The sequence below is a fragment of the Heterocephalus glaber genome, unplaced genomic scaffold (assembly GCF_053883595.1).
Source record: "Heterocephalus glaber isolate CG9 unplaced genomic scaffold, H.glaber_assembly_v1.0 deba00001444, whole genome shotgun sequence".
NCBI classification, from domain to species: domain Eukaryota; kingdom Metazoa; phylum Chordata; class Mammalia; order Rodentia; family Bathyergidae; genus Heterocephalus; species Heterocephalus glaber.
Window position 1 is genome coordinate 115,020 of NW_028258297.1, and position 21,084 is coordinate 136,103.

At 41.8% G+C, this 21,084-nt stretch overlaps 1 protein-coding gene across 9 annotated transcripts; it reads left to right on the top strand.

Annotated features, from left to right (window-relative positions):
• The first annotated feature begins 23 nt into the window (after nt 1-23).
• Rabl2b (RAB, member of RAS oncogene family like 2B) lies at nt 24-20,364 on the top strand. Of its 9 annotated transcripts, none has more exons than XM_087213601.1 (10): nt 32-212; nt 435-704; nt 1,715-1,867; nt 13,971-14,000; nt 15,384-15,463; nt 16,363-16,442; nt 18,440-18,551; nt 18,860-18,957; nt 19,199-19,282; nt 19,418-20,364. In XM_087213601.1, exons 3-10 carry the CDS (start codon nt 1,761-1,763, stop codon nt 19,496-19,498), a joined length of 672 nt encoding a protein of 223 aa, XP_087069727.1. In that variant the 5' UTR covers nt 32-212; nt 435-704; nt 1,715-1,760; the 3' UTR covers nt 19,499-20,364. The 9 variants fall into 9 exon arrangements, with proteins under 9 accessions (XP_012928005.1, XP_012928002.1, XP_012928003.1 ...); XM_021258702.2 differs by having other exon boundaries at nt 435-508; XM_021258703.2 differs by having other exon boundaries at nt 435-508; nt 1,751-1,867.
• The last annotated feature ends 720 nt before the right edge of the window (nt 20,365-21,084 follow it).

Here is a 21,084-nt window from a genome sequence, read left to right on the forward strand (position 1 = left end):
GCTTTCAGCAGGACAGCCCTCCCAGGGTCCTGCCGTGGTTGCGAAGCAGCTGCGGGGACGCTGCAGGCCTGGAGCGGAGTGGCGAGTGGAGGGAGATGTGTGGGGTCTGACTTTTGTGTGGCATCCCTGGTCTTTTCAGCCCTGGCGCTGATCTTAGGAGAGGTCGGAGCATCAGCAAGGCTACTCGGCCTGTGGGATCCGCCCCCTCCAAGGTTGTCAGTGGACCCTGGGGGAGGGAGGGCAGGAGCCAGGGAAGTTCCGGGGTGGGTTCCCGCACTGTGTGGAGCGCGACTGGGCCTGATGGGTCCCTAGAAATTTTTTGTCGAACCAAAGAGTTTGCACCTTGGATGGTAACAACAGCGACAGCCATTGAAGCTTTTCCAGCTTGGAGCGATAGGCTAGATTTGGCTTTTGAATAGGTCGTATATTTGCAGGCTGGAAGGGATAGGACCCTCACCGTGCTCTTCACTCACTTGCCACTTCCCAGGCACTGCATCAGAGGCTGAAGGTACTACAGTAAGCAAGACTCGGTTCCTGCCTGTGCAGACGCAGTAGCTGTGCAATGCAGGGTACCTCGGGTCCCTGTTGGTGTTTTCTGCCCCTCACCTATGTGTACAGCTCTCTTAGTCCTTACTGCAGTAGACTATCACCATTGTGTCTCATGCTCTGAACCTGGTGCAATGTCTCCCCATCGTGAATGCTAAGTAAGTGTGCATTACTGCTGCTAGGTCGTCATCATGGTATAATTCTAGTGCCCAGCTACTTTAGAATCTGAACTGTAATTCATTCTTGGGACTGTTTGCAGAGTCTTATTTGGGTTACGGGGAGTGGAAAAGGCTAGAGATGCCGTTATACATAAGTGTTGGCACTGGATAGTGGTAATGTGTTGTACAGCTGGGAATGTGAGGAGCAGCATTTGGTTTGGCAGGACTAAAGTATTCTGTTCATGTTTAACATATAACTTATGCCTGTGTGCCTTAGACTCCTAGGGGGCAATTGCATGTCTGAGTCTTACTGGGGGAAGCAAATCTCTGTAATTGCAGTGTGACATTGTCAGCATTTAGGATATACTTGAAACTACTACAAGTTAAAAATATCAAAGGGTTTACGGACTATCCATGTTGAGGGAGGGAGATGCACCTTGTAATAGCAGGACAGAAGATGATGGGGAAGTGAAAGGGATACGAGCAGCTGGTAATAAATGTGTGTTAGATGTCTTTGGCTGCGTGGTCTGTCATTTACTGATGAGAGCTCAGACTGGTGTTTTGTTTTGTTTTGTTTTGTTTGAGACAGGGTCTCGCTATGTAGTTCAGGCTGGCCTTGAACTCACTATGTAGGCCAGGCTGGCCTCAAACTTGTGGCCTCAGCCACAAGTGCTGGGATTACAGGTGTGCACCACCATGCCCAGCTCTCTTGGGCTGTGTTTGTGACGTGGACATTGTTTTTGTCAGTGTTTTACAAATGAGAAAACTTGTATGTTGAACTTGTAAAGCTTCAGTATGGCAGGTGGAAGGTGTGATATAGAGATGACATAGGAGAATCTTGAGGACCAGGTTACAACCTCAAAACTCAGCATGTGGTAGCCAAATTGGTGGTAAACGCAGAAGGATGTATCCTAGGGCTCCTCTCTCATAAGCTGCTGTCCAGGAGGAGAAAGAGAGTTGGTTGAGGGGACTTCTTATCTCTAACAGCAGCCTCTTTTTGACTTTCCCAGACAGTGACAAGACCCCTGGCTGGGCTTCTCTTACAGCTAGGAGCCAATGGCAGGAGACAGAACCAAACCCTGTGAGCTGGACCAAGAAAAGTATGATGCTGACGACAATGTGAAGATCATCTGCCTGGGGGACAGCGCAGTGGGCAAGTCCAAGTATGTTGGGAGATTAGAGAAGAATAATCAGGCCCCAAAAGGGCCTGAGTTGTTAAAAAGTCTTCCAGAGGTGCAGAGGGGCATGGCTCCTATGGAGTGGTAAGGGAGGAGTCTTGGCTGAAACCAAGACATACGTGGGTGAACAAAGAGACCACTTGGGCATCTGTGTGTGTTGAGCAGGTGAGACATGATTCATAAGGACGAAAGAATTTGAGCATTTTCTGTGAATCCTGACAGAAGATGCAGAGCAGGTCATCTTGGAGATTGCTCAAATAGTCTAGAGGAAGGAGGTGAGAACTGTGGTACTCCTGTATGTGGTGGAAGGGATAAGGAATTGCAGGGCATGAGACAATAGGAATGGAGAGAGGAAAGTGATGGATTGGACAAAGCTGGTAGAGATGCTTTCTTGGAGGGACTCACTGACATTGATAAGTGTAGACAGCAATGATGATTAACTGTAATAGTTATAAAGATTGGCTTATTATTATTACAATTAAAGGTTTGTCAATTTTGTTATTTCCAAAGAACCAACTTTTGACTTCATTGATTTTTCTCTATTTTTCTATTTTGTTTACCTCTCATATTTCTGAGGGGCAGGAGGTACTGGTGAATGAACCCAGGGAACCAGTGAGCACTGAGCTACATCCTCAGCCCCCTAACCCTAACTCTACTTTACTTAAACCTAACCCTAAGTACTGGGATTACAGGCATCCCAGATTCATGCCTGGCCTGAATCTTTTAGTAGAATTTGTTGTCTAACATGATCTGCTTAGAAATGTTCCATATTCACTTGAGAAGGCTGTGTTTTCTGCAGTTGTTCAGTTGCGTTCTGTGTGTATTGGTTAGATCTAATTGGTTTTTTAGTGTTCAAGCCCTGTGTTTGCTGGATGATCTCTGTGGTTGTTATATCCATTATTGAAATGGGATATTGACATCTCTTTTTTTTTTCTGGTACTGGGAATCACACCTTGCGCTTGCCAGGCAGGCATGGCACCACTGAGCTACATCCCTGGCCCCTTACGTCTGTAAATATTATAGAACTCTGTATTTCTCCCTTCAGTTATGTCAGTATTTGCTTCATAGATTTTTGCGGCTCTGTTTTTTGGTGCTTATGTGTGTATAGCTTCATATGATATAGATTGAATAGACTGAATCTTCTGTGAACTTATTTGTATCTATATTTTTTTCTTTCATCAGTATTTTGCAGTTTCAGCTTATATGTCTCGTAAATGTTTTTGTTAGATTTACACATAGATATTTTTTCCTTTTTTCTTCTTTTTTTTTTGGTACTGGGGATCAAACTCGGGTCCTTGAGCTTGCAGGGCAGGCAGTATTTTTTCATTTTTAATTCTTACAAATGGTATTTTTAATTTCAGTATACATGTGTTCATTGTCAAGGTGTAAAAATACACTTGATTTTTGTATGTTGCTCTTATAATGTGTGGCCTTAGTTAACTCACTAGTTCTAGGCATCTCTATTTTGTAGATTCCTTGGAATTTTCTATATAGACTATTGTTACATCTGCAAATGAGGACAGTGGTATTTCTTCTTTTCTGATCTCTATGCCTTTTATTTCCTTTTCTCATCTTATCACACTGGCTAGAATTTCCAGCACTGTGTTAAATAAGAAAGATGAGAGCAAACACTTTAGCCTTGTTCATGATCTCAGGGAAACACATCTCATCTTTCACCATTAAGTATGATGTTAGCAATGGGATTTTGTAGAGGCTTTTTATCAAATTGAAGAAATTCCCTTCTATTTCTGCTTTTTTTATCATGAATGAGCATTGAATCTTTTTCAGTATATTTTCTGCATCAATTGATATGACCATGTGAATTTTCCTTTTTAGCTTATTAATATGGTGAGTCACATTGATTTTCAAATAATAAACCAGCCTTGCATCTCTGAAACAAGTTACATTTGGTCATGGAATATAACATCTTTTATATATTGCTAAATTCTATTTAATATTTTGTTAATAATTTATGCAGCTATATTTATCTGCCATTTTTCCCTGTTTGTTTTATACTATCTTTGATCTTGGTATCAAGGTTAACTGGCCTGAGCTGGGAAGTGTTCTCTCCTATTTTATTTTTCTGCAAGAGACTATCTAAAAATCAGTGTTTGTTCTTTAAAGATTTGGTAAAATTCTCTACTGAAACTGGCTGGGCATGGAGAATTCTCTTTGAGAATTCTTTTAACTATAAAATCAAAGTTCTTAGTAATTACACAGCTATTCAAATGCTCTGTTGCTTATTGGGTTAAGTTTTGTTGGTTTGTGTTTTTGAGAGATTGGCCCATTTTGTCTAAGATGCCAAGCTTCTGTGTGGAGAGTTATTCATGTATTATAGTTTGTAGAAGGCTATAGTATGCCTTAGAGAAAAAAGCGTGTGTTAGATAAGCTATGTTCAGGCATGACTTATAGTATTATTGGCTATGAGACCAATATTAATGAGTCAACAATATATAATAAGTGTTGTATTTTTAAACATAGATTTACATAAACAAGGCCATATATGTTCTTTATTTATATATATTACATTCAGATATTATTTTAATCAGAATCTAGTCCCATTATATTTTTTAATATTTTCTGCCACAGAAAAAGTCAATAACTCTATCAATATTCACCAGCAATTTTCTGGTTAGAGAAGTATCAAGGAGTTATTTGGCTGAAATTCCATTTAAAAATTTAAAGCAAATACTTTTCAGCAAGGATATGTATTGATCAGTTGATAGAAATGTGACCAAGCTCACAGAACCTAAATCTGTATTTCTGCCAAGAGCAAACAGCTCAGTGTTCATGAATACAATATTTGCAAAAACCTTATAGCTACCAGGAATAATAACAGTTAACTGTGATTATGGATTTGCTAGTGCTGAAGTCTACCATTTTGTTTTTTGTTTTGTTTTTCATTTTGGATTTTTTTCCCTGTTTTTCTGTGGGTTAAACAGTTTTTAAACTCAGTTTTGATTTATCTAAAGTATTACTGAACATATCTTTTCTTATATCTCTTGTAGTAGTTGTTCTAAGTATTACGTTATACTTGTGTAACTTTTCAGTCTGCTGGTGATAACACAAGTTGGAGTAAAGTATACACACCTTACCTCCTTTTACATACCTTTACCTTCCCCTATTTAATTGTCTTAATTATTTCCTCTACATAACTGAAAATGCCACCAGACGATGTTACACTTCTTGCTTTTAAACAGCAGAAAAAATTTGTACTTTCTGGTATTTTTTCTTTATTACCCTGTTCTTTTTTCCTTCCTGATATTCCAAAATTCCTTCTTTCCTCATTTCCTTCCTGGTCCCAAGATTTTCTTTAGCCATTCTTTTAGGGTAGCCTACTGGAAGTAACTTGTCTTTTTTTTCCTTCATGTGAAAAAAAAACCTCTAATTCCCCTTCATTCTCTAGAATTTCACTGGATTTAGGGTGCTGGGTTGGCAGTTCCTCTCTTTCAGTACTTAGGGCCTCTGTCATTCAAATGGTTTTCCCCTATCTATACAATTTTGCTTCTCTCTGGTTGCTTTCAAAGATTTTTCTTTGTCTTTAGTGTTTAGGAAGTAACCATGCTGTGTTTGTGTAATATTTCTTTGGGTTTTTGTTTTTTTTTTTTTTTTTTTGTCCGACTTAGGCTCAGCTTCTTGACTCTGCAGAATTTGGGGAGGTTTTAGGCATAAGTTTCTTTGGTTTTTCAGCCTGATCCTATGTCTTCTTCTCCTGGGATTTCAGTGAAAAGAATGTCATTTTATTTTATTATTATTTTTTACTAAGTTTATTGGTACATTTTAGGTATACAATACAGTTACATTCATCATTGGAATCTTATACCTTTACATGATGTATCTTGGTTCTTATTTTTTCCCCATTCTCCTGCCCTTCCTTCACCCCTTCCTCCCTTCCCTATTTCCAAAGACTTTCTTCCCATTTTTTTTCCTTTTCTCATATTTTTTCTTTTCCCTTCTTTCCTTTCCCCTACCCCTTCTACTTCCCCTACTCCTTTAGAGCTTTTCTTCCTATTACACAATATCAGTTATACATTTTAACCTTATTTACACTTTTAGTTTTTCACACCAGAGAAACTATTTGGTATTTAGACATGTGTGTCCTATTAATTTCACTTAAGAATATGGCCTCATTGTACATCCACTTAGCTATAAATGTCTCTAGTTTCTCATTCTTTATGGCTGAGTAGTACTCCATTTTATAGAAAAACCACATCTTTATGCAATCTCCAGCTGATGGGCATTTGCTTTGCTTCCAAGTTTTAGCTATTACAAACTGTGTCACTATAAATAAACATGGGAGTGCATATATCACTGTGGTATGATTCTTTTAATTCTTTTGGGAAGATACTCAGCAGAGGAATAGCTGGGTCAAATGGGACTTCTAATCCTAGTTGTTTGAGGTATCTCCATATTGATTTCCATGGTGGTTGCACCAGTTTGCACTCCCACCAACAATGAAGAAGGGTTCCTTTCTCCCCACACCCTGGCCAGCATTTGTTATTGGTTGAATTCTTGATAGCAGCCATTCCCACTGGGGTGAGGTGGAATCTCGGCATTGTTTTCATCTCTATCTCTTGAATAACCACTGATGTTGAACATTTTTTCGTATGTTTATTTGCTGCTTTTGCTTCTTTGTCTGAGAAATGTCTGTTCATTTCAGATGCCTATGTTTGAATTGGGTCTTTATATTTGGGGGGTCTGATTTTTTTGAGTTCTTTATATATTCTGGAAAGTAGACCTTTGTCTGAGGAACAGCTGATAAAAATTTTTTCCCACATTGTAGGTTGTCTCTTAGCTGTTAGTGGTTTCTCTTACAGTGCAGAAGGTTTTACTAAGATGAGATCCCAATTGTCGATTCTTTGTGCTAGTTCCTGTGCTACTGAGGATTTGTTCATAAAGTTTTTTCCTATGCCAGTGTCTTCAAGAGTTCTACCTAACTTATCTTCCAGCAAGTTTAGTGTTTCTGTTTTAATATTTAGATCTTAATCCACTTGGATTTTAGTTTAGTACATGATGAAAGGTACGGGTCAAGTTTTAATCTTTGGCAAGTTGAAATCCAGTTTTTCCAACACCATTTATTAAAGAGACTATCTTTCCTCCAATGAGGATGGTTGGCTCCTTTGTCAAAAATGAGGTAGTTGAGCATGTATGAAGTTGTTCCTGTATCTTCTGATCTATTCCACTGATCTTCCGGTCTGTTTCTTTGCCAGTACTGTACTGTTTTTATCACAGTGGCTTTGTAGTATATTGTCAAGTTGGGGATTTTGATACCCCGTGTCATGTCTCCGTTGCCTAGAATTGCTTTTGCTATTCTAGGTTTCTTCTGGTTCCAAATGAATTTTTAGATTGTTTTCTCTAGTTCTGTGAAGTATATTGTTGGAATTTCAATTGGCATTGCATTGAATCTATATAGTAGTTTTGGAAGTATGGCCATTTTCACTGTATTGGTTCTTCCTACCCAGGAGCAAGGGATGTCTTTCCATTTTCTTGTATCCTCTTCAATCTCTGTTTTTCAGACTGTTGTCCTTCTCAATGTAAAGGTCTTTGCTTCCTATGTTAGATTGATTCCTAGATATTTCATTTTTTGGATGCTATTGTGAAAGGGATTGTTTCCCTAATTTCTCTCTCAGTGAGACTGTTATTTGTGTACAAGAAGTCTATTGATTTTTGAGTGTTTACCTTGTATCCAGCTACTCTACTGTGTCTGTCCATTAAGTCTAGAAGTCTTTTGGGGGGGGCAGGTGCCGGGTTTTGAACTTGGGTCCTTGCACTTGTGCAGCAGGCAGCGAAACCACTGAGCTACATCCCCGGCCCAAGTCTAGAGGTCTTTTGGTGGAGTTTTTTGGGTCATCAGTGTAGAGTATCATATCATCAGCAAATAATGACAGTTTAACTTCTTCTTTTCCTATCTTTATTCCTTTTATTTCTTTCTCTTTTCTAATTGCTGTGGCTAATGTTTCCAGAACTATATTGAAGAGGAGTGGTGATACATCCTTGTCTTGTTCCTGATTTTAGCATGAAGGTTTTCAATTTTTGACCATTTAGTATGATGTTGGCTATTGTTTTTTCATAGCTAGCCTTTATCAGGTTGAGATAAAGACCCTCTATTCCAATTTTCTGCAGAGTTTTTATCATGAATGGGTATTGAATTTTATCAAATGATTTTTCTGCATCTATTGAGATGATCATATGGTTTTTGTCCTTGACTCTGTTAATATAGTGTATTACATTTACTGATTTACATACGTTGAACCATCCTTACATCCCTGGGATAAATCCAACTTGGTCAGGGTGTATGATCTTCTTGATGACCCTCTGTATTCTGTTTGCCAGAATCTTATTGAGTATTTTTGCATCTATGTTCATTAGGGAGATTGGCCTTAGTTCTCTTTTTTGGTTGGGTCTTTACCTGCTTTTGAAATCAAAGTAACACTTGCTTCCAGGAATGAATTTGGAAGTATTGCTTCCCTTTCAATTTCATTGAAAAGATTAAAGAGTAGTGCCAATAGTTCTTCTCTAAATGTCTTGTAGAATTCAGCAGTGAAGCCATCAGGACCTGTGCTTTTCTTTGTTAGCAAATTTTTAATTACGTTTTCAATATCACTGAGTGTAATTGGGGTGCTTAGAATTTTTATATCTTCTTCATTCAACTTTCGTAATTCATATGTATCTAGGAATCTGTCCATTTCTTCTGTGTTTTCCATTTTATTAGAGTACAGGTTGTCAGAGTAGGTATTGATGATCCTCTGGATTTCTGCTGGATCTGTTGTGACTTCTCCTTTTTTGTTCCTAATTGCATGGATTTGCACCATTTCCATTTTTTGATAAGGTTGGCTAAGGATTTATGGATTTTGTTTATTCTTCTGAAAAACCAACTCTTTGATTCATTGAGTTTTTTGTATTGTTCTCTTCATCTCCATTGCACTGATTTCTGCTCTGATCTTTATAATTTCCTCCCTTGTAAGAGCTTTGGGTTTGTCTTGCTCTTCTTTTTCTAGGAGCTTGAGGTTCAGCATTAGGTTGTTTATTTGGTTCAGCATTAGGTTGTTCACTCTGTTTCCCTAGTGTGGATATTCACTGCTATGAATTTCCCTCATAAAACTGCTTTCACTGTGTCCCATAGATTCCTGTATGTTGTACTGGCATTATCATTTAGTTGCAAAAACTAATTTCTTCTTTAATTTTCCCTGTGACCCATTGGTTGTTCAGGAGAGTGTTATTCAATTTCCTTGTGTTTGTGAAGTTCTTGCGGTCTCTTATGCTATTGATCTCCAGTTTAATTGCACTATGGTCTGATAATATACATGAGATAACTTCAGTTCCTTTGCATTTACTTAAACATGTTGTATGAGCTAGTATGTCATCTGTTTTTTAGAGAATGACACATGTGAACCTGAAAACAATGTATATTCTGACTTTGTGGGGTGGAACACTCTGTAGATGTCTGTTAAGTCCATTTGTTCAAAAGCTTGGTTCAGTAAACAGGGAAGGATGGAGGGGTTGAAGAGAGGTCAGGGGAAGGGGGAAAAAATAAGAACCAAGAGACTTTGTAAAGGTGCATATCTCCAATGATGAATGTCATTATATTGTACACCTAAAATGTACCAAAAAAGGATGTACCAAAAAAAAAAAAAGCTTGGTTCAGTTCTAGTATTTTGTTTTTGATTTTTTGTCTGGATGATCTGTCTGTGACAGCGGGGTATTGAGGTCCCCCACTACAATTGTATTAATGCTTATTTGGTTTTTCATCTCCCTTAATATTTGTTTTGTATAATTGGGGGCATTAGTATTTGGTGCATATATATTTATGATTGTCATCTCTTCCTCTTGGATTTTTCCCTTTACAAGGATATAGTGACCTTCTCTGTCTCTTAATTAGTTTTGGTTTGAAATTTACTTTGTCTGCAAATAAAATAACTACCCCTGCTTTTTTCCAGGTTCTTGTTGCATGGAAAACTGTTTTCCATCCTTTTACTTTCAGTCCATGAGTTTCTTTTTCAACTAGGTGCATTTCTTATATACAGCATATTGTTGGATTTTGCTTCTTAATCCATTCTGCCAATCTATTCCTTTTGATTGGTGAATTGAGGCCATTAACAGTGATGGTTATAACTGATATGTATTGACTTATCCTTGTCATGTTATTTTCCTGTTGGCTCTTTTTTATTTTTTCTCCCTCTCCTTTTAATTTCTTGCCTGATGGATTTGCCTGTTGAACCTCATGGAGTTTTGACGTTCATTGTCTTTTTCTAGGATATTGTTTAGAATTGTTTGGAGTGCTGGTTTGGTATTCATGAAGTTTCTCATGTGTTCTTTGTCATGGAAGTATCTTATTTCCCCATCAATTTTGAAAGATAGTTTTGCGGGATACATCAGTCTAGGTTGGAGGTTGTTTTCTTTTAGGGCTTGAAATACCTCACCCCAGACTCTCCTTGATTTGAGGGTTTGTGTTGAAAGGTCTGCTGTGATTCTGATGGGCTTTCCTTTGCATGTGTTTGTTTCTTTAACTGCTTGTAGTATTTTGTTCTTCTTTTGGGTTTCTGGGATCTTGATTATTATATGTCTAGGTGTAGGGGTTTTTTTATCATGGCTAGCTGGAGTCCTATATGCCTCACTTATCTGTATGTCTAATTCTTTTGCTCTGTTTGGGAAGTTTTCTGTCATTAATTCTGTGAACAGTGTTTTTATGTCATTTGTACTTTCTCCTGCTTTTTCGTGGACTCCTATCAGTCTTATATTATTCTTCTTTGCATCATCTAGGAGCTGTTGGATTGATTTCTCATGGTCCCTTACTAGTTTTAAGAGATCTCTTTTCATGATCAGTGACCACCATCCTGTCTTCTATATCTGATATTCTGTCTTCAGATTGGCTCAGTCTGCTGTGTATACTTTCTATAGATTTTTTAATCTCCAGGATATCTATTTGAATCTGTTTCATGTATTCCATTTCTTTCCTATGCTGGCCATTCATGGCTTCCATCATGGTCCTGAACTCATCTATTTTTTTTTATCTGTTTCTGTTCTAAAGTCTCTAATCACGTCTTTCATTCTGCTAACCACCTCTGTAGTTATCTGGGAAATTATTTCTGTTTTGAATTTTTCTAGTGCCTCATTTATCTGTTTTCTTACTTCCTGTGCTATCAGTTCAGGGTGTCCAGGTGGTTGATTATCAGACTTTTCCACCTCGCTTCCCCCAGAGTTTGCCTTTGGTGAGCTGGAAGTCTGGGATTGTGCCTTATTTAAATGTCTTCTCATTTCTGTTTTTGTTGTTGGTACTGTCCTTGGTTTAGTTCCTGGGTTGATGATTCAATATTGCTTTTTGAAGGTTTCTTGGGGTTTTTTGTTTGTTTTTTGGGGGAGTACCTGGGATTGAAGCAAGGCAGGTAGCGGAATATTGTAGGTATCTTTGTTCCTTGTATTTAGAACCCTATGGAATGATTGCTTCTCAGTGGTGTCTTCCAGATACAGCTGATCTTAAGGTTTTGAGTCTCTCATGACTCTGGGGCAATCTCATTTTCATTATACCAGAGGATAACTGATTAAATCAATCACAATACCTTAGCCCAAAGGATACAGTCAGCAACACAATAGCATCAAGTTCACCTTAGAAAATGACAGTTTGTGGTAGTTATTAATCTATCACCTTTAACCATGTGAATTAAATCAAAATTGAGGACCAGCCCAAAATGTTTATAGTGAATAAACTCTTCAATATAGCAACTTACTCTTCAGGACAAGGACTTAGAAGAAGTTGGGGAGGGGGGCATAGATAGGTAGAAGGATAGGGAAAGGTTAGAAGTGAGGCCCGAGGACACAGGACCGCAAACTCTAAGGAACTCTAAGGAACAAGAGGAAAAGACAGAATGAAAGAACAAAGACAAGAACAGAACAACCTATCAGCAGTAGGGAAGCTAGAAACTGTATTCACTTTCCTTTGAAACTAATGACAATCAGGAGAAGGAAAAAGAGAGAAGAAAAGAAGAAGCAAGAAATAATATGAATAAGGGCAGGAACAGGAACGAAAAGGGAGATGAAGAACAATGTGGGAGAGCAAGAGAGTGAGAGAAAAGAGAAAGATGAAAGAAAATAAATTTGAAAAGAATAGAAAACAATAACTAGAAATTAAAAATTTTAAATAATAGAATAAATAATTTTGAAAATAAAAAATGAAAATGAAGGGCCTCCTTTGGGATATGTCTGTGCTGTCACAGTAGACAATGTGGGCAGCAGTGTGCAGATCTAAATCAGTGAGTCTCAGCAAGCCAGCAGCAGACCCCTGAGATTCAGGCTGATTTCTGGCTGCAAGGTCCCAGTTGAGCTCCCTGACCTCCTGCAGGGTTGAACTCTGCAAGGTTCTACTGCAGGTTCCAGCAGCCCTTCCCCTGAAGATAGTCCAGGTTCTGAAGGGAGGTGACGGCCCCTCCAACTTACCAACTATGGTGACCTGATGTGCCTTTATTTCAGAGATTCTCCTCACTTTTCTAGTGGGCTTCAATTTTCATCAAGGAGCCTGAGAGAGGCCCTTTCTGTTGTTCACTTCTGCTCTATCTTCTAGAGCTCAGGACAGTGGTCTTTATGACTCCTTGTTCCTCTGGGGTGTGGATCCAGGTACAGGCACAACCAGGAGGCCAGAAGGGGGTGGGGTGCTCCAGGCTCCTGTCTGGCTCAGCTCCTCCCCAGACCGCCCCTGGCTGGGAGGCCTGCAAGGGGTTGGTATAGTGAGGATGGCTCCAGGCAGCTCCGAAGAATGTCATTTTATAGACCCACAGATACCTGGGTCTCTTTCATCTTCTTCAACGTTATACTCCTTTTTTTAGTAATTTTTTTAGTACATGTTTGTAATTCATATAGTTTACAGTCATCTTGAGAAGTGGTTACATGTAGATACCACAGCTTGTTGGTTTTTTTTAATCCTCTTCCCTCTGACCCCCCATTCCCCTACCCCAGTTTTCATTCTTGTTAGTATTATTGATCTTAGCTCTGGAAAATATAATGTTGAGTGAAATAAACCAGACACACAAGCTGAAATACCATATGATAGCTCTCATTTGAATGAGGCAAAGAACAAACAAAGAGAATAATGAAAGATGGATGGAAGGGGACAAGGAGCTGTATCTCTTGCAATAGGGAGGTGGTCCAAGGAAACAAGCATGAGGGGTGAGGACGAGGGGAAGGGAAAATACATAGAATAAAGATATGTCCTGTACAGGAGCCTAATAACCTCAGTTATTAGAATATTCTATATTCTATATTGGAAAATTTCTTTTGTTCTAAAGTTCAGGAATCCTTTTCTAGCACATAAGTTACTTATAAGTGGTGTTATATGTATGACTTTGGTTTGGATCTTGTATTTGTAACTCCTGTTGAGCTTTTTGAGACCATTGTTTTGGGGTTTTGGTTTTTTAAATTTATTATATGGCCTAATTGGTGGTCAGTGGTTGTGAAAGCCCTACAAGGACTCAGAAATGTCTTTGGGTTTGGGAATATACGCTAAATTAAGCTTGTTAACTTTGCTTATATTCCAGTGTTTATTACTGATTGAACAGCGTACATCTTTGCACTTCCTTACACTGTGGAGTTCCAGCAATAAACCACTCATCTGACAACTGCTCTGGTTCACATTCCATTCTGGCCAAGAGACAGTAAAGTAAAATACTCAATATTTCAGTTGCTCAGGTCAGAGAGAAATGAAGGAGTATGTGATGGGTAGAACTACTTCCCTATTAGAGTTATCACTGCTTAGGTGACATTTTGTAGATGCGGACATACAGAATGGCTTTTATTTGGAGGGTGCAGCCTTCCTGGCCTAAGGTTACCCATGTGTAAAACAAAAGTAATTCCATGTCCCACAGTGTGCTGAGGTAGAAATAATGGATCTGAAATCCTAACATGGGCTGGTCTGTATCCTAATAGTGATATGAGTGGTTTTGCTGTGAGAGGTTGGTAATGGTGATTTCCAAGCTAGGGGCTTGACGTAGAAACTGGCTGGAAATTAGTTGGTGGCTTCCATATTGTGGGCCAGAGCCTGTTGACGTAGGGATAAAGAGGAGAAAGGGATGCCACCTGACCTTGCATATTCCCCCTACAGGCTTATGGAGAGATTTCTCGTGAATGGATTGTATCCTTTAAGGTTGGGGATGCCCCTGGTTTGTGTGGCTCCTCCCATACTCGAGCTCAGAATGTTGCCCACTCCTTGGCACCAGCACCCCAGGAAAGAGCGATGGATGGATGAATGCTCAGGTTTCTTCACACTGTCCTCTCACCAGTGGACCTGCGTGACATCACACAATCTCTGCTCTCTTGGAGCTTACTCATATTTGGGTTTATCTTATATCAGGAGAGCAATATGAAAGGCTGAGAACACCCTGTCTGTTTTAAATCCTCCTCCTCAGATGCTCAAATCCTCCTCTTTCATACCTCTGACTTGGGCAAGTCACCTAACCTCAAACCTCAAAGAACAAGCCCCTCAACATGACTTTTGAAAGTTTCTAATATGAATAAATTTTGTAAAATATGAGTTACTACATCTCCCTTCTCCCATAAATTTTTGTATTATGCAAGATTGAAATGAGGCCCCCCCACCCCGCAACTAAGAAGTTTGGGATTTTTTGTTGTTTATGTTTTTATGGTGCCAGGGATTGAAACCTGAGCCTCACACATGCTAGGCAAATGCTTTACCACTGAGCTACATCCCCAGCCCTTTTTATTTTATTATGAGAGGGTCTCATAAGTTGCACAGGCTGGCCTCAAACTTGTGATCCTATTGCCTGAGCCTCCCACATAGCTGGGATCACTAGTGTGAAACATCATGCCCACTTAACTGGGAGACTTTTAAAATGCTTCCCTGATGGACCACTGAGAGCTGTAGGTAAGAAAGCCCATAGAGCCTGCTGCTTCTTGCCCTGGCACCCAAGGCTGAGGTTTGTCACCTGGGGATCTCCATATATTCTGCACCACCTCATACCAAGCACTCCCATGCACCCGCCTGCCCACATCATCTTGGCTTTACTGTTAAACCATTCGGCATCTTTTAGCTAAAGGAGGCATTACCCGCTGAACCTCTGGCTAATGTCGGTTTATAAACAGCCTATTAGCTGTCTGACTTGTAGGAGCTTTTCTCCATGGAACAGTCATGTTACTGCCTAGAGTTAGGATTTCCATTCTATCTTACAAGAACTGTATCCATGAAGGAGTTGCATCCACAGTTGCATTTTCCAACTTCATGATGCCCCTATGACAGCTTCTCTGTAAAATCCTGTTTCATGTTTACCTCACGCTTAGATACTGGGACACATTCCCAACCTCTGCTGCCCTTGCCCTTCTGTGGAGCTTGTGCCAATGAGAGGCTGAACCTCAGCCTGAAAGATTCATTCAATTTAAAATCTAGGTAATTCAAAAAAGAAAAGGGGGAAATGAGCCTGTTCCATCACACAAAACTCCCACCTCACCATGCCTTCCTAACTTCCCTTTTATTCATCTTCACTCCTTAACCTGAGTGCAGTCAGCCACAGCAGCTGTCCACGTACGCCCTGACTCTGTATAAGCATACAGCCACTGTGGACGGCAAGACCATCCTTGTGGGTGAGCACCATGGACAGAGGCCACACTGAGCCTCAAGAAGAAACTCAGAGAGGAGGAGGTCCTTGGTATATGTGCTGCCAAAGCAAGCACGAGGAGGTCCTTGGAAGGGAATCAGGCGGGAGGAAATGGAGGAGCCAGAGCCAGGGAAGAGGAGGCAGACCCAGCACCATAGCAAGGACTAGTGCGTTGGGCAGGATTCAGAAAAGCAGACTTGCTGAATATAGTGCACATACCTTAATCCCTGCACCTAGGAGACTCAGATAGGATTCCAAGTTGGAGGCCAGCCTCACCTGCATAGCAAATTCAAGGCTGGCCTGACTACATAATAAAATCACATCTCAGAAAAGAAAGAAAGAAAGAAAATAAGAAACTCTTGAGAGCTGTACTGCCAGAGCTTGCTCTAGAGCACAGAGGCCTTGGACAAGGTAGTATCTTTTCTTATTTCAGGGTTTCTCATTCACCTAGCATAAAGAAATAGCAAATGCAGCCAGCTCATGGTCTCCCACCCTGAACTTGACCATGTGTGAGGTCCCAACTTGTCCAGGCCACACATCCTGCCTGACTGTCCACCACCTGTGATCACCACACACAGAAGTTCTGCATCTTGAGTACAGGGATAAAGGGACCTCCTTCCCTCTTCCTGAATAGTCTGCACTGTCCTCCCTCCTAGCCTCTAGCCTTGGGTCTCCCCTACTCACTAGCATAACACATTTTCTCGTTGCACCCCTGGACACTCTGTTCTGAGGTCAGGCTCTTCACATGTACTTACATACAGGCTGTGGTTTGCATCACATATGTATCTTGTCTCTAAATACAGAGACCTGTTCAGAAATGCATGGGACATGTGGGTCTCTGTCCTCCAGCCCCATCAGACAATTACAGTTGTGTTCATGTTGCAGACTTTTGGGATACGGCAGGCCAGGAGCGGTTCCAGAGCATGCATGCCTCCTACTACCACAAGGCCCATGCCTGCATCATGGTACGAGACCAGCCAGGAGGTGGACAAAGGTGCTGGGAAAGTGTGGCCTGAGGAATAAAGGAGAGAAGTGGTTCAGCAGTCCTGGGTCCCCCTAACCAAGCTGGGTGCTCTGGGAAAGGGGATCAGGACCACCAGGAATGCTTCAACCTCACATACTGTGCTCCCCAGAGCTTCTGAGTGAGCAGAGTGAGGGAGGGCAAAGGAAAGGTAAAGAACTACCATTCTAGGGAGTGCATCAAGCTCAGGAGTCCACACAAAGTGCTCAAGAGGCAAACCTGGCTGAGATGAGCCACAGTCCCTCCCTAACCGAGTGCCTCTCTATGAGGGACTCATGGAGCCTCCCTCCATTGTTGCCTGCTGCTTCCTAAGGACCTTTCTCATTCAGACTGTCCCACACCTCCCTCCCAGGCTCTCACTGTGCTGTCTAGGACCATCATCAGGACCCCAGCCAGTGGCCAGTGGGTAGTAAGCCCATAGGAATGCCTAAAATGCAGCCGGGAGAAGGGCTAAGAAGTGAGAAAGGGATCATGAAAACCCGTGTCCTCTGGGAGCTCCTCCCTGTGAAAGCCGGGCGCAGTTCTCAGACTCGCACTCTTAAGACAGTGAAAAGGAATGTTTTTTCTTTTGGTCCACATAAACATTTTCATAAATATTAGCCATCTGTAACACAAGAAATAATAGACTGGTTTGGGTGTTTGTTTTTGTACTGGGGGTTGAACCCAGAGCTCATGCTAAACCCTTATCACTGAGGAGCACCTCCAGCCCAATAGACTGGTTTTCTGAATTACGAACCCTAGCAATTGTCACCAAGTGAAAAATCTCAGACACTCAAACTTCTTTGAAGAAGCATTCAAAGTCACACAAAACTCAAAACCTGGTGGCACACGATAACCATTTTCTGCTGAGTCAGGAATCCACAAGGCCTGGGACCTCAACTGAGAAGAGCCCCATGCTGGGTGCCAGGCATCTCCACACACCCACTGGCAGCTGGATGGGCCATTAGCAGGACCTGCTCCATGCATCTCCCCTTGTATGTTGGTGTGGGCAGATGTGAGTTTGCTCATAGAATGCTTCTGTATCCCAAGAATGAGCACCCTAGGAGACCAGGTAGGAGTTGCAGTACCCCTGTGGCCTGGTCCTGGAAGTCACATGGTCTTACTCTGGCTATTGTCACAAAGGGAAGAAGCAGGTCCTGCTCTCAGGGTGCATAAGTTGCCAGTCATTATTGGTATGTAACGTATGCCCTCATTCTTCATAGCCTACCCCTACTTGTTATTGCCTGTAGATACGCAAGCTTACTCTGGCCCTGAGTGAGTGTCATCTCATCCGTAAGGGACAGAAGCTGAGGGGAAACTTGAAACACTTATCATTTTTCAAGCCTTATGTAGATGCAAGATGTTTTATCATTAGGATTATTCTTTCCTGAGTGCACCCACAGCCCTCTGACCACTTCCGGCACGTGGATTCTACCTGTAGTGTGCATGGGCAAAATGCTAAGGTAGAAAGATGCACATGCTATCCACAGGTGCTCACCAGCTGGTAGGCACAGGGGGAAACAGTGAAGAGTCTTCCCTCCTGATCCTGTGCAGGGCTCATCACCTGACTCCTCCCACCATTTCTTAAGTCCAGAAGCTCTTGAGAATTTGCAAAGTTTCAATACTAGTAACCAAGAGTACTAAACAAAGGAGGGAGATGCAGCAAGGCGCAAGGGAGCTATGTGGTGCTAGAGTCTGACCCCTCAGGAGCAGGGACGTTAGTCATAGCCATTTTCATTTCATTCCTGGACTGGCATTTGGTATTTGAGCTTGTCTCTTTTCTAAGAGTCACCTGTATGTGATGTATCCATTGGTTCCTCTCAGATTCTCTTCTAAGAATGCTGGTCTGAGTTCCTAGCCTATGTCATGTGCCATACTCACCTGCCTGGGTGTGGAAGTCACATATAGGTGGCATGCAGAAACATGGACACACCCAAGCTGCCTGCTTCTGCCCCTTTGCAGGTCTTCGATGTACAGAGGAAAGTCACCTATAAAAACCTGAGCACCTGGTATGCCGAGCTTCGAGAGTTCAGGCCAGAGATCCCATGCATCGTGGTAGCCAACAAAATCGATGGTGGGGCCATCCCTGCATCTGGGTGAAGTGGTTTGTGGGGACCCAGTCCACACATATCCCCCTCCCTTCCTGGCATAGGCAGCCTCCAGTATTTGTCCTCCTTTGGGAGATGCTCCCTCCCCAGTAAAGATTCAGCTGAGCCGACCCACTCTTCCCCAGACAGAGATCCCTGTTAACTCTTCTGAGGGCATGTTCCCTAGTTGTCTCTGCCCCACTTTCTGGGATGGGGTCTCTCCTAACCCCTCCAAACCCATCTTCTTTTCCCTGGATGGACAACCCAGTGTCCTGCTTCTTACCTCTCTCTGCAGCAGACCTACAAGTGACCCAAAAAAGCTTCAATTTTGCCAGGAAATTCTCCCTGCCCCTGTACTTTGTCTCAGCTGCTGATGGCACCAACGTTGTGAAGGTAATAATCAATTTCAGAGGCAGCCTGTGAGGTGGTACAGTTAGAGGGAGGCTGGGAAGGGAAGGGATGGGGAGGACAGGAAATGGGTGTGTGCCATGGGAAGGGCCTGGGCTTGATGCAGGAGAAGTCTGTTGTGCATGGAGTCAGGATAATAGGGAGAAGATAAACTGAAGGGTGAGTTTGCCGTTTTGGGGGCCTGGGGCCGTCCTGCCCACTGCTGCAATCTCCATCTGACCCTCAGCTCTTCAGTGATGCAATTCGATTAGCTGTGTCTTACAAGCAGAATTCCCAGGACTTCATGGATGAGCTTTTAGCGGAGCTCGAGGTAGGCGGGGCCCAACTTGGGGTGGAATAGAAAAAGCAGGCTGCTGGGCTCTGCCTTCCTTTGTCACCTCTAAGTGGATCAGAACTACTGTTGGGCAAACATAGGGCCAGACCTCACCTGTGACCTTGTTCACAGAACTTCAAGTTGGAGCAGAAAGAGGAAGATGCACCAGACCAAAAGCAGAGTGGCAAGACCAAGAGCCCATCCCTCTCCTGATCAGAGGGCAGCCTGTTGTTCCTGACACGGGGATAAACCTGGGGATACCCCTCAAGCTCTGAAGGGAGGGCCCCTCCAAGCCACCCCTGCTCGGCATCCTGCAAACCCACATCCATGGTGCCGGAGGCGATGGGCACTGACACACTCTGGACCCACATGAAGACCCACTTCAGTTAGGGATTGGTGTCTTTCACACCTCCCTGCCCACCCTGGCCAACAGTGGAGAGAATCCAGAAACACTGTGTCTCTTTAGTAAACAGACTTTCAGGCAGTTGGGTTTTTTCTTCCCAAAACTGACCTCGGGGACTATTCCTGGTACTTCTGCCAAAAAAATGATTTCTTATCCCTGGTTACAGCATTCCCCTACAGCAGAATGTGTGAGGCTCTGTTCTTTTTCCCCTTTAGTAAACCAGCCAGCTTTTTTAAAGATGTTTTTAAGCAGACAGATTGTAGATTTTACTCCGTTTCAGGAGATCGTGTGGGTCAGGCAGACATTATAGGAACAGGTTAGCCATTTAAGTAAAAGCAGGTGTTGGGTATAGCTGTATTTGGTCCAACACATCAGATTGTACAGCCACACCACAAGAAATACCCATTTGGATTACAAAAAAAATGATTTTCAGAACAGCTACCATTAGAGCCTCTGTCGGTATAGGAAGATTTCCTCCGCTACTGCAGGAAGAGTTCAGCACTGCCTTCTGGAGGTGGCTGAGGCATGTAAAGGAAGACTTGTCTGCTGCCTTTCCTCCCCTGCCCAGGAGCTGTGGCTTGATAATATGCCCTTATTATCATCTATGGCATTATTTGCATTGTTGTCAGTAATTTATTTTGTTAGTCTCTCTTATAATAAAAATTGAATTAAAATACTGCGTGCCATCTGGGTGAATGTGCACTAAGGGAAAAAAAAGACACAGATCATCAACCACATTAATGAGGGAGACTGCCTTGATCTGCCACAAGATAGCCTATGTTAACTCTTGAGTGACCATAAAGGAGACCCTTTCAGTGGAATGTAGTGTTCTCAGAAGTGTAGGTATTGATCTTGGAGCTCCAGAACAAAAATGATTCCACTTCGAAAAAGTGATACGTGTTTGAGCTAGACTTCACCTGACCAAGGCTTTTCAGGAATGTACTGCTCTAAGAAAGTGGGATTTTAAAAAAGAAAAACTAGTTATTGTAAATGACCAAGACGTGTGAGATGGGTTACTTTATGTTTTGTTGTGTGGTACCAGGGATCAAACCTAGGGCACACTAGGCTAGGCAAGCACTTCACCACTGAGCTACACCTCTGGCCCAGTAATTTTTTTTTTCCTTAAATTCTTTTCTTGGTACATTTTAGGTATGCAATACGTTTCCATTTATCATTGGGTGCTTGTACCTGTACATGATGCATCTTGATTCTCATTTTTTTCCCCATTACCTGTGCGCCCTTCACCCCCTCCACCCTTCCCTATTTACGTAGACTTTGTTTCCATGTTTTCTTTTCTCATAATTTTTCCTTTCCCTTCTTTCCTTTTCCCTTCTCTCCCGCCACCCCTACCCCTTTGGACCTTTTCTTCCTATTTCAAATTATCAATTATTCATTT